This window comes from Oncorhynchus clarkii, chromosome 5 (genome assembly GCF_045791955.1).
Source record: "Oncorhynchus clarkii lewisi isolate Uvic-CL-2024 chromosome 5, UVic_Ocla_1.0, whole genome shotgun sequence".
In the NCBI taxonomy this organism is placed as follows: Eukaryota; Metazoa; Chordata; class Actinopteri; order Salmoniformes; family Salmonidae; genus Oncorhynchus; species Oncorhynchus clarkii.
Window position 1 is genome coordinate 35,038,864 of NC_092151.1, and position 12,785 is coordinate 35,051,648.

Sequence of the window (12,785 nt, forward strand, 5' to 3'; positions counted from 1 at the left end):
ATTCACACAGGACACCGGATAGGACAGGAGAAGTACTCCAGATATAACAACCTGACCCTAGCCCCCCGACACATAAACTACTGCAGCATAAATACTGGAGGCTGAGGCAGGAGGGGTCAGGAGACACTGGGTGAATGAACAAGCAATGAATCCTTAAATGTTAGTTGGCTGTTGCGTAAGTGCATATTTACTTATTGCCTCACTATAGAGTACATTTGTGGATTTCTATGTACATCCAGGTTCATAATTATTGGCACCCTCTAAGAATCTGTTCTATTCGCTCTATTTCTATGCTTCCCGGGTTTTAAGTTTCGTTTTGTGTCTTTTGCTTTCGGTTTTGTACACCAGCTTCAAACTGCAGAAAATAAAATTTTTAGGATTTAATGACAAGATACTGTATTTCACAGCGGTTTAGATGGTACAATGATTATCTACACTGTCCATTGCTTGTTTTGTCACAAACTGACAAGGAAATGGCAGTTCGATTTCTATATTTTACACCTTTAAACAAAATATGTTTCTCTGAGCAATTATATTAGTAACAGCCCCAGACCATTATTCCTCCTCCACCAAACTTTACATGCATCTGGCGGGTAGCATTCTCCTGGCAGCCGCCAAACCCAGATTCATCCGTCTGACTGCCAGATGATGAAGCTTGAGTCATCACTCCAGAGAACGCGTTTCCACTGTTCGAGTTCAATGGCGCTTGGCATTGCGCATGGTGATCTTAAGCTTGTGTGCGGCTGCTCGGCCATGGAAACCCATTTCATGAAGCTACGGACAAACATTCTAGTGCTGATGTTGCTTCCAGAAGCCGTTTGGAACTCTGAGTGTTGCATCTGAGGACAGACGATTTTTGCGAGTTACGCGCTTCAGCCCTCGGCGGTCCCGTTCTGTGAGCTTGTGTGGCCTACCACTTTGCGGCTGAGCCGTTGTTGCTCCTAGACGTTTCCCCTTCACAAGAACAGCACTTACAGTTGACCGGAGCAGTTCTAGCAGGGCAGGAATGTGAAGAACTGACTTGTTGGAAAGTTGGCATCCTATGACGGTGCCACTTTGAAAGTCACTGAGCTCTTCAGTAAGGAAATTCTACTGCCAATGTTTGTCTTTGGAGATTGCATGGCTGTGTGCTTGATTTTATACACCTGTCAGAAATAGCCAAATCCACTAATCTGAAGGGACGTCCACATACTTTTGTATATATAGTGCATCTCTACTGCAGCTGGTGTGTGCACAAAAAATACCCTTACTCAGAGGAGAGAATTGAGCCGTCAACTAATTACCAGGCTGTCTTTTGATCATGTCCTAATTATAGAGTTTATAACAGTTGTACGGTGTCCGATCATTTCCCTGCTCCTTCCTTCTCCGTGACTGAAGAGAGGGGGTGAGTGGCCAACCCACTGATGTACAGAGCATTGGTTTGACTCACAATGACCCCCAATATCAATGTGGGATTTTTATCACAATTCCACGCTCCAACATAATCTATCTCTCTGGCGTTGCAGAGATGAATGCCCTCTACTCCCACTCTCCCATGCCTGAGTGTCTGCATTTTGTCTGTGTGTTTTGTATGATTCTGCCGGCAGTGTAAATGGGAATGCATTGGCATGAGCTAGCTAAATTCTTATGTGCGTTGTTTGCAAACCATATAGAAACGGACTGCTCAAAGAACTCATCCAGTCATCCATTGCAATTTTACCTATCTTGGCTATAGCACCACTTATTTAATTTGTTTTTTAATGATATCACCAGACATTATATAGCGGCCATTATATAGCATCAGGAATTTGGTGTTTTTCTCTCTCTGCTTTCTGGTCTGTTGGACTGAAAAATGTGTATACTGGCAAGGTCTCAAAATGAAGGTGGAATTATAAATATGTTTATTGATTCTCTGAGGGATTTGTGTACTGTATGCCAATGACTGAAATGTAAAGAATGAAATGGCTTGTACGCATGCATAAGGGAAGGTTCATGTTGATAGGAAACAAACATTGCAAAATAAAAAAAATCTTTGTGTATATAATAATATTTTGAAAAACAAAGTTGTATTATGTCTCTGTCTTCTCTGCCTTGCCAGTCATGGACATGGCTCTGTGAGCAGATCAGTCTCTTCTACATCATCAGGATGTTGTGTGGTCACACAAAGAACTGAGGCCCAGGGTGCTGGTTGGCCCCTGAGGACGAAGACCAGGAAGCCAGGCCCCCAGACAGTCCTCAGGGATGTTCTCTAGGGGCCACGAGAAGGGCCTCAGTGGACCAGATGAATACAGCGGTGTAGAGGCACCTCACAGTCCACACAAGTGGTCCAAGAGGAGGGAGCTGGGAGGTAAGAAGAGCACTCAGAGCCCCAAGGTGGGCCGGAGCCTGCGGAGGAAGTTCCAGAAGTTCCTGCAGGGCCCGGCAGGGCCGGGGGAGCCCTCCATCCACCAGCCCCAGGATCTGCTTTCCCCTGTGGAGCAGGACATATTTATATGTGGCCTGAAGAGAGACCCCTCCAGTGGGGAGTTCACTGGACTCCACTCCTCCCTGCCCAATGGCCGAAGTCACACAGGGGCTCTAAACCCACCTGTGGCTGGGAATATGACGCTGAACAGAGAGGGCTTCATCAACGCCCCCGGTACTGTAAGTTCCAACGGCCCCACCGCTAGCCTACCCATCACTCCCTCTGGAGAGAACAGCAGCGCTGAATGTCAGGATGGGATCGGGGTTGTGGAGGACACACACAGGCCTTCTCCTAGTGAAGAGGAGGAAGATGAGGGAGAGAAATGCTCCAGTGACCTCGTCGAACACATCTTGAAAGAGCTGAGAGGTATCAACAAGATTCAGGAGGAGATCGCAGACCTGCGGCAGTACCTGACCTCTGTGAGAGGCTCAGTGGACGAGGTCTCCTGCTGTGTGGATGCAGTGCTGAATGAGATAGGGGAGCTCTACTCCTCTGGAGCCTCAGCACCAGGACCCCAGACCCCTCAGAGGCTTAGTGGCAGCCCGGGCTGTCAAAATGTTGTCACAGCCTTCCACAAGAGGGCCACCAGTCCTTTACTGGAGCGCCTGCAGGGGTCTTGGGACAAAGACCCAGTGAAGATGATGATGGTGCCACCCCAGGAGTCACCTAAAACATGGAGAGAAAGGTTAGCTCCTTGCCAACCCGAACCAGCTGACCAGGAGAATTCCGACCACAGCTCAGAAGTGCCCTCTTCACAACCAGGGCCCAGTCAAGCCAGCCTCTCCTACCTGGACCAAGGGTATGCCCATGACTGCCCCAGCACCAGCTCCCTGTCATCAGGTCACAGCTCCAACACTCTGGACCGGGATGCCAGGTACCGCTCAGTTAAGGCCAGGCTATGGCAGAGTGGCTGGGCCTCGGCAGGCATGCAGCACAGTGTGAGCGGAGATGGGGGGTGGAGCGATGAGAACGTTTGGAGCGAAGAAGACATCTACTCCTGTCAGAACAGTGGGGAGGAGGTGGAGGACCACTGTGCAGGGCCAGGTGCCTGGGACAGGTACACCACAGGAGAGACCAGCAGCACCACAGGCCAGTCCTCCCACAGCAGCTCAGAGCACCTGTCCCTGCTGTTCGGCATCCATAAGAACTCCCCCTCCAGCTCGTCCAGTGTGGTGGACTGGCGGCACCCCAGGCAGCAGGGCAGCAATGGACACCTAGTGTGTGACTGTTCAGCCAACTGCCCATACTCTCGGAGCTCCGGCTACCACACAATGGACGCCTATGCTGATGTGGGGAGCTGTGGGCCGTCCAGGAGCATGAGTTGCTCCACTGTGCTGCTCACAGACTGTGATGATGGCTACCTGGAGCTGCACTCCCCCTATGGCCGCTATACGTCCTCCGCTGACACCCTGGATGTGGGATCCGTTGAGAGCCTGGACAGGGAGTGGACTGAACAGTGTGTCCCAAGAGACGATGCAGGAGGGTGGGGGTCGGGGGACCTGCCTAGCCCTGAGCCTGAGAACACCCAGCTCCTCAATGTGGGATTTGATGTGAAAAACATTGGGAAGGCTGTGCTCACCTTTAGGTCTGCTTTGAAAGGGGCTCTGAGGAAGCTGGAGGGTTCGAGCCCGGAGCCTGGCAACGATGACAGTGAGTCAGAAGCAGCTCCCTCTCCTGTCAGAACCTGCTCCCCTGAACCCCCGGAGGGAGCGATCACTATGCCAACTGATCACGTTCGCTCTGCGTCTCCTCTGGAAGAATACAGCGAGGCCTCAATCTATGTGGACTGCAGCCCAGCCCAAGAGAACCTGCCTTGCTCCCTACAAGCATCCCCAAATGAAAGGACTCACTCCCCCTGCACCCCTACCGAGTATCACTCCATGGAGCATTTAGAGAGCCAAGGAGAGTATCAGACTGATGGAGAACTGTCCAACCCAGAGCTGACACCAGACCACAGTCCTCCAGGAAGGGCTGGGAAGAGTTCAGCAGATTTTAACATCAGCCCAGAGGGAATAGGGTTAAGTCCAACAGGGTTAAGTCCAATAGGAGAAGATCATGATGGAGCTGATCAGGATGAGTTTAGAGAACAGGATGTTGTCAGCCCTAAGAAGGAACGCCTTGCTAATCTGCAGCGCATCCTGAAAGAAAAAAGACAGAGACGTAAACTTTCCAAAACTTCCCAAGGATCCCAGTCCACATTCTCTGAGGAGGAGTTCAATCCAGGTAGATCTCCTTTCGTGTGCTACATTACTTGCAAGTACAGCAAAAAAAAAAAAGTAATCTAACACTCATATTCCCTATGTACCTAAACTCTGACTGCTTTTCTCTTCATTAGATGGAAATTACACGTTTAGCCCATAATTTTAACTATTAATGTAACAGTATAAGATATGATAGATCCTGACACCTTGGATTGAAAATTGTCACTTGATTGGTAGTATAGTTGACCTGGTTATTTATGATCTTCTTAGCTGTTTATATACATGAATCCTAATGCTGTCTTTTTTGATGGATGTTCTTCCTTCCAGATGGCAGCAGAGAAGATGACCAGGTTACTCTCATGAATTTCAAATGAGCTCCCTTTTCAGTTATGTTTTGTTGTTTTCATTTACACAGATATAGTTTGAGTTTTGGTGCGACTGTTGTGTTTGCCGTTGGGTGTTTTTATATTGTATGCACGGAGCCAAGCATGGTCCCTTTTTGTTTGTCATACCTTGAACTGAGGTGTTTAACTCTTTGCTTGTGATTTATTTTTGAGGTTTGCACCTAATGAATGCATTTTCAAATGGATATAGAATTATGTTTTGATTGAATTAAAAGCTCCTATTATTTCTGTAAACCTGAATAGAGTAAAATAATTATGTTCTTGGCAGGATCAGACCAATAGAAAACACTGTGGTGAAGTTGTTTTTGGAGAAGCCATATTCTCGCACTGGCTTCAGTGTTTACATACAACAGCCGAATCTACCTGGTTCCCTCAGAACTGTTTCAAACGCTGTCAGAACCTCCTAGTACTGGGAGAGGAGAGCCCCAGAGGGGTCTAGCTACCTAACTGTAGCCCCATTAATCTGACTGGAAGAGGAGCACTGGCGCTGATGAAACACTTTACCTCAGAGGAAGAGAGAGAAAACATTTATAGTTATTGTAAAACTCCAAAATAATTATCCAATGTACTTCCCAAACCAAAGTTCTCTCTGTTGTACTCTGAACTGTGCAACAAAAACAAGTTGTGCCTTGCTTTATCTGCATCTGTACATTGTAGTGATGTGGGACAGCAAACTGCTCAGTGTTCCTCATCTCCTTCCCACATCTGATTTGACATGCACCTCCCTCTTGCTATTGAGATAAACACATATACCGGTCAAAAGTTTTAGAACACCTACTCATTCAAGGTTTTTTCTTTATTTTTACTATTTTCTGTAGAATAGTGAAGACAAACTATGAAATAACACCAATGGAAGACTGTTGGAAAATCATTCCAGGTGAAGCTTGGTTGAGAGAATGCCAAGAGTGTGCAAAGCTGTCATCAAGGCAAAGGGTGGCTATCTCAAATATAAAATATATTTTGACACTTTTTTTTGGTTACTACATGATTCCATATGTGTTATTTCATCGTTTTCATGTCTTCACTATTATTCTACAATGTAGAGAATAGTAAAAATAAAGAAAATCTGTTGAATGAGTAGGTGTGTCAACTTTTGACTAGTACTGTATGTATAAACAATGATCATTTTGGTTGTTGAATTTGATCTATTTTAGGCTTTTCAATTTGGCAACAATCATTAGATGCCATGTATGGATCAAATGTAATCCTCTCCTTGTCTCGAGACATTACTTAAAATGCTGTTCTGAAATGGTTTTGTTCTGCATGTACCATCCAAGAGGTGAAACTCAACCTGCTCTGTCTCTTTCCATTCTCACTAACCTCTGTGTACATTTTTTAACATATAAGATTAAGTATATTACTGTGGTCTAATTACTGACTCTGAAAAACTAATGTGTGTTAAATCCTGCAGGGACGAGATGATGGACCCAACTCCAGACAAGCTTGGATCAAACCAGGGTAAATCATGATGATGCCCAAATAATTTCTGTCAATGTTGATTTATATTTCACATACCTTTTTAATGTGCTGGAAAAGCTGATGCATGTGTTTGTGTATTCTGTACGAGTGTATCATTCTGTTCCGTGTCCACAGCGGTGGAAGTGGTTTGTTTGGGATTGACAGCATGCCAGACCTTCGTAAGAGGAAGCCTATACCTCTGGTCAGCGATGTGGTAGGTGTTGCTTCCCATCCGTCTCAATGCTTCAAATCACACTTTCTGTCCTGTCTGTCAGTACATGTTGTTCTATCCTGTAATACCAGAACAAGAGAAGCATCTTGATAATTAAGGATTCAATTGATAATTTAAGCATTTGCTTGAAAAAAAGTGATATCATCATAAGGAATCACAGAGCTATCACCCAGTGAGGCACATGTCAAACCAGTGTTACATTCTCTCTAATTATTCCCCACAATTCTCTTGAATGCAATCACTCTCCTTGGTCAGGCTATGGTAAGTGGAAAAAACACAATTGCTCCTTTTAGTCAGAATTGTTTTTATTATACTGTATATCAAGTAGGACAAGAGATTGTACACCATGCAGCTGTTCTGCAAATAATGTGCAACAGGGGTTTCATGCTGCACCTGAGTAACCAAATGTCACCATGCAACTGCACTGTAGTTTTCCTACTTGATATAACCATTTAAAACAATATTCCCTTCCTCGTATTCTACCTCTCCCCTTAATTCATTCATATGATAAATTGATTTGTTCTGTTGGGTTTTATTCTCCACCCTTACATGCTGAGCCATGTACAGACCATCACTACTGGAGTTTTAACTGAATCCTCCATTGGTCACACACACACACACACACACCTACACACCTACACACACACACACATCTTGACTGGTCAGTGATGGTTTAGTTCCTCCCATGTTATCACCTTACATGACCTGTGTTGTAACAATCCTTACATTAGTTCCTTCCTTCACCCGGTCTGGTGTTAACTCTATGGGCCTTGTTCTACTCACTTGGGTAGTACACTCACTGGGTAAAGGTTCACAGAACACTTACAATACTCCACCAATCTTTGTGATCACTGTTTGGGTTTAGTTGTTTTAACATGGCAACTAACAAGATTTTCACCTGTCGTCCACAGTCACTGGTCCAGGCTAGAAAAGCTGGAATCACCTCTTCCATGGCCGCGCGCTCCTCTGTCAAAGACGAGGAGCTGGTGAGTACATCATGGGATGCATATTACTCTACTGAATTAATCAAGACTCTGTTCAAAACTCACCTGAGAGGACCAATATCATAGGAATAAGTAATATCTCAGTATCCTCTCTCCTCCCCCTCTGTAGAAGAACCACGTTTATAAGAAGACTCTTCAGGCTCTGATCTACCCCATCTCCTGCACCACGCCCCATAACTTTGAGGTGTGGACGGCCACCACGCCCACCTACTGCTACGAGTGTGAGGGGCTGCTGTGGGGCATTGCCCGCCAGGGCATGAGGTGCTCCGAGTGCGGTGTTAAGTGTCACGAGAAGTGCCAGGAACTGCTGAATGCTGACTGCCTGCAGCGTAAGTACACCACATCTGAAGCTAGACAGACAAAGTATGTTTAGGATCCTGTTGCGACGACGCAGCCGTATTGCTAAACTGAGCGATCTGATGCATTGAAAAGCCAGTCACACGATTGACAGTGTATGAGACACAGATATGCATTTTGCAATAGATTTGTGTTTTATAATTTCTCTCATTTGGCTGGGTCAACACTTTTCCAGACTTTGTCAACCGAGTTGGTGGCTTGAACTTTCCTGTTGATTTACTCCTACCTCCTCACCATCCCAGAATACAGCTGTCAGTGATATGTAAAGTACAGTGGAATTATATGGTGTACTCTGTTGGTTATGACTGATGTTGCACTGAAGACATAATTATACATCCAAGTGCTTTGTCATTCTGATGACTCGGATGGTCAAATAAATAGCTTTTAACAACTGGGGAAATATATATGAATATTTACATCACAACCTTCACATTATGGTGCCACAAAGAGACTCCTATTCCATGTACTGCTTTTGGATGGTTTCTGATGTTCTAGGTGCTGCGGAGAAGAGCTCCAAGCATGGGGCTGAGGATCGTACCCAGAACATCATCATGGCCATGAAGGACCGCATGAAGATCAGGGAGAGGAACAAGCCGGAGATCTTTGACGTGATCCGGGATGTCTTTGTCGTCAGCAAGGCGATCCACGCTCAGCAGATGAAGACCATCAAACAGAGTGTACTGGACGGAACCTCCAAGTGGTCGGCCAAGATCACCATCACAGGTACACCAACACAGGGAGTAATGGTATTGCACCAGTGGTCACGTTCCATGACTGTTCTATTGTACTGTAACTAGTCTTCTCTCCCCATCTGACTTTGTCCATGTGTCTTTATTGATTTCGAATGACTCTGTGTCATCCTGTCTGTCCACCTGTGGTATGATGCTTCCCTGTCTCACTGTTCATATGTCTGTCTGCAGTGCTGTGTGCCCAGGGACTGCAGGCCAAAGATAAGACGGGTTCCAGCGACCCCTATGTCACGGTCCAGGTGGGCAAGACCAAGAAGAGGACCAAAACCATCTACGGCAACCTCAACCCTGTCTGGGAGGAGAAGTTCCACTTGTGAGTCTGACTTGGCCCTGCACATGTAGTCAGTAGTATTATCCTGCGAGAGCGCGTGTTCCTCTAATGTGTAAGCAGGCCAAGACTTCAAGCCTCAGGCAGTCTAAATTTCCTCACCCAAAGGACGTATGTGGTCATGTTTAACCCACTTCCAAAATATCACACGCTGTCTGGAGCCATTTGACAATGGGAGACACTAATTTATTCATGGTAGTGGAGCACACACGTGTAATTAACTCTTCCCTTTATATTACATCAGGCCACACCTAGTTCAGTTCTACTACCTTAGAATGAGCTGCAATGTTAGCATCCACGCAATGTAGTTACCATGCATATCTGTTCTTGGTATGAAATCTACACATTAAAGCTACCTTACTCATTTTCTCCCCCAGCGAGTGTCATAACTCGTCGGACCGCATCAAGGTGCGTGTGTGGGACGAGGACGATGACATCAAGTCCCGGGTGAAGCAGCGTCTGAAGAGAGAGTCCGACGACTTCCTGGGTCAGAGCATCATCGAGGTCCGCACGCTCAGCGGAGAGATGGACGTCTGGTATAACCTGGGTACGTCCTCGCTATCCTGCAGTATAATGTCGACTGTATGTGAGACGAAGGTGGCTGCCTGTGTTCGAGACCCATCGTTATTATGTTAAGTGCATGTACAGATAAGTCAAAGGGATCAGAATGGTAAGAATGACCGCGTCAAAGGGGGACATTCCACTGCATCGCAGCCCTGAGAAATAGTGGCTTCACACAGGGCCTGTTTTGGAGTTGTTGATTCTATGTTAATCTAATGTTAATGTGTTCTCTGGAGTGAAGCCATGAAACTGTCCATACCAGGCCAACTCTGAGCCGTTGGAAAGTGTCCAGTGTACAGGGCCCTCCTCCTTTCACAGCCTCTCCTCAGTCCTCACATGCCCCTGTGTTCCCTCCTCATTGTGTCCAAGAGGCTCTATTTTTAGTGTGTGTATGCGGGTCTCAACGTAGAAGTGCTTGTATTCAGCCGCCGCTTTGAGGGAATATTCCCTTCTGATCTGATGGGGTTGGTGTGAGAATCAAAACGTTTCAGATGATCAAAAGGGTGAAGGTTGTTTGTTTTGTTCATGCTGCTTTTATCCTGGAATCCTCTGTTTTCCAGATATGTACTGCTCTAATCCCTATCACTCATACATCTACTCTTCTAAGTTATGCCAAAGGCATATTCTGTTAGCGTCCTCATTGCATCTGCCAATTCCCTCCTTTTCCGTTTTGAATTATACTCTATTATTATTATTATTATACTCTATAGGAGGGCTGAAATCAACCCTTTCAACTAACAGATTGTTAGTTGCTACACAGTGCTTTGTCTTAATGGACTGTCTGTCCCAGGGTTAGTTAATGATGGGTTGAAAGTCTAAGAAAATAAACATTGAATCAAAATGTATTTGTTACATACACAGTTGACAGCATTCATGAAATGTGCAGTGAAATCCTTATGTGCTAGCTCCCGCAACACCCAAGACCTCTTACTGTAACACAGTGGGTTAGTTAGCACCCTAGTGTATCTGCCTCTCATATGTCACCAGCTCTGATCTACATTGTAGCCCTCTTCTCTAGTCCAGTCTGTGTTGTGCTTGTACCTCATTACCCACGTCTCCCTTGGCCAGCAATACCATTTGTCTTGCCCAATTGCACAGGCGAGGAGTGGCCCTAAGGCTCCTACTTGCCCTGGATGAAAACATTGGCTGTCACCACCATGGTCTTTACTTTCCCCTGGGCTTACTCTCACTTGTGCTTCCTCTCCTGCCCCTTTCTGTCTTCCTTTGTCCACATGGCTTCTTTCTTCCTCTGTTTTCTAGCTTTTACACTCTCCCTTTTGGAGTGGGCTGGTTAGGGACTCAGGAGGAGGGTGGGGTGTTGAAAAAGCTCTTCAATGTTCTTCTTGCTTTAAACACTTTCCAAAAGTGAATTGTTTCATCGCCCTTGGCTTTCCTTTTTCTTCCTCCTCTTAATGATAGTCAACCTTTTTAGGGATGCCTCACTGTCTGTCATGGACTTCCTATCCCTGCAGATGAGAGACCCAGCATGAGTTACTGATGTGGTGTGTTTGTTGCGTGCATGGGTATGTGATTAACTGTGCCATTCTGAAGCTGCAGGCCTCTTTCTTTGCCTGTTTAATCATGACTTTTTGAAAACGACTCCGCCATGATACGGAAAAGGCCTTCAAAGGAACAGCACTTCTTGAATGTTAAAGTGGTTGTTTAGTGTGTTAGCTCTATGACAAGGGGAAACGTCTGTACACTTTCCCTAGACTGTGAAATATACATTTAGCTGATGTTACTCATTGACTGTGTTCGATACAACACTAAAAGAGCTGTGAAATCATACGCAAAGCCACTCTCTCTCTTTCACCTCCTCCATCCTCTTAGGGGAGATCTCCTCCTTGATTAATATGTAGCACACTCCAGTCGTATCGCGACCGCTTAGACGACACGTACGAATTACCCTGATAATGTGGCTGTCAGGGGAAATAGCCGGGGATGAGCTGCCGAACACGCCACTTCCAGAATAAGACCAGCTGAAGTGTCCTCAGCCGGAAGAACAAGGACAAATCCATACAACCCTGAGCCCTTGTCCTCAGTACAAACTGTAGTAATGCTAGTAGTATAGCACCCACTGAATGGCCTTGTAGCAGAGCCACTGTAGACCCATTGATAGTAATAGTCTGTAATTGCCATTTGATTAGCAGACCTGGTCAATGTGACAGATCTAGATTATATTATTTGACTCACTGACTTGTATGTCTATTGTTACAGAGAAGAGGACCGACAAGTCGGCCGTGTCCGGCGCTATTCGTCTCCACATAAGTGTGGAGATCAAGGGAGAGGAGAAAGTGGCTCCCTATCACGTCCAGTACACCTGTCTACACGAGGTACAACACTCAGTACATCTCTCTGTTCGTAAGATTACTGCAGAAACCATCAGTGAAACTAGTCCTAAACCAGCTCTGAAACGCATCTTCTTGTGGGTCTCTGTATCACACGGACATTGTGGCCGTCTGCCTTCCAGAACCTCTTCCACCACTCAACGGACGTTCTGGGCCAGGGGGTGGTGAGGATCCCAGATGCCAAAGGAGACGATGCCTGGAAGGTGTACTTTGACGAGGTGGCCCAGGAGATAGTGGACGAGTTTGCCATGCGATACGGGATCGAGTCAATCTACCAAGCAATGACGTGAGTCAGAGGAATCTGACGATCTACTCTAACTTTCTCTTGCTATCACACGCTCTGTTCAATCTCTCTTTTGTTCGCTCTCTTTCTCTGGTTCTCTCTTCTCTCGTTCTGTTTCTTCTCTTTCTCTTGTTCTCTCACTCTCTCGTCTCTTATCTCTGTTATTTATCTTATCTCTCTCTTGTGCTCTCTCCGTCTCACTCTCTGTCCTTCTCCCCCTCTCCTCCCCCTTTTCTCTAATATGAAATAGCCATTTGGTGCTGTTGTCATTTCCTGGTGGCCCCAAATGAAGGAAAGTCTATTATAAATGGTCTAAGAATGGCTTTGTCTCCATGAGGTGCCATTTTCCGTACAGATGCCTGTTAACTGGCTCCATCATTTACACAAAGTACACTCAGGTGGCCATCCCTCAGACGT

General features: G+C 46.0%; 1 protein-coding gene across 5 annotated transcripts in view; it reads left to right on the top strand.

The window, feature by feature from the left end:
- Positions 1 to 12,785, top strand: part of LOC139408693 (unc-13 homolog Bb (C. elegans)) — a 104,332-nt gene that overhangs the window by 70,368 nt on the left and 21,179 nt on the right. For all 5 annotated transcript variants that reach the window (XM_071152913.1, XM_071152912.1, XM_071152911.1 and 2 more), the window contains 9 exons: positions 6,460 to 6,506; positions 6,642 to 6,720; positions 7,650 to 7,724; positions 7,852 to 8,071; positions 8,595 to 8,822; positions 9,020 to 9,161; positions 9,554 to 9,723; positions 11,955 to 12,070; positions 12,208 to 12,371. In XM_071152913.1, coding sequence (XP_071009014.1) covers positions 6,460 to 6,506; positions 6,642 to 6,720; positions 7,650 to 7,724; positions 7,852 to 8,071; positions 8,595 to 8,822; positions 9,020 to 9,161; positions 9,554 to 9,723; positions 11,955 to 12,070; positions 12,208 to 12,371 — 1,241 coding nt within the window. The remainder of the gene's footprint in view (positions 1 to 6,459; positions 6,507 to 6,641; positions 6,721 to 7,649; positions 7,725 to 7,851; positions 8,072 to 8,594; positions 8,823 to 9,019; positions 9,162 to 9,553; positions 9,724 to 11,954; positions 12,071 to 12,207; positions 12,372 to 12,785) is intronic.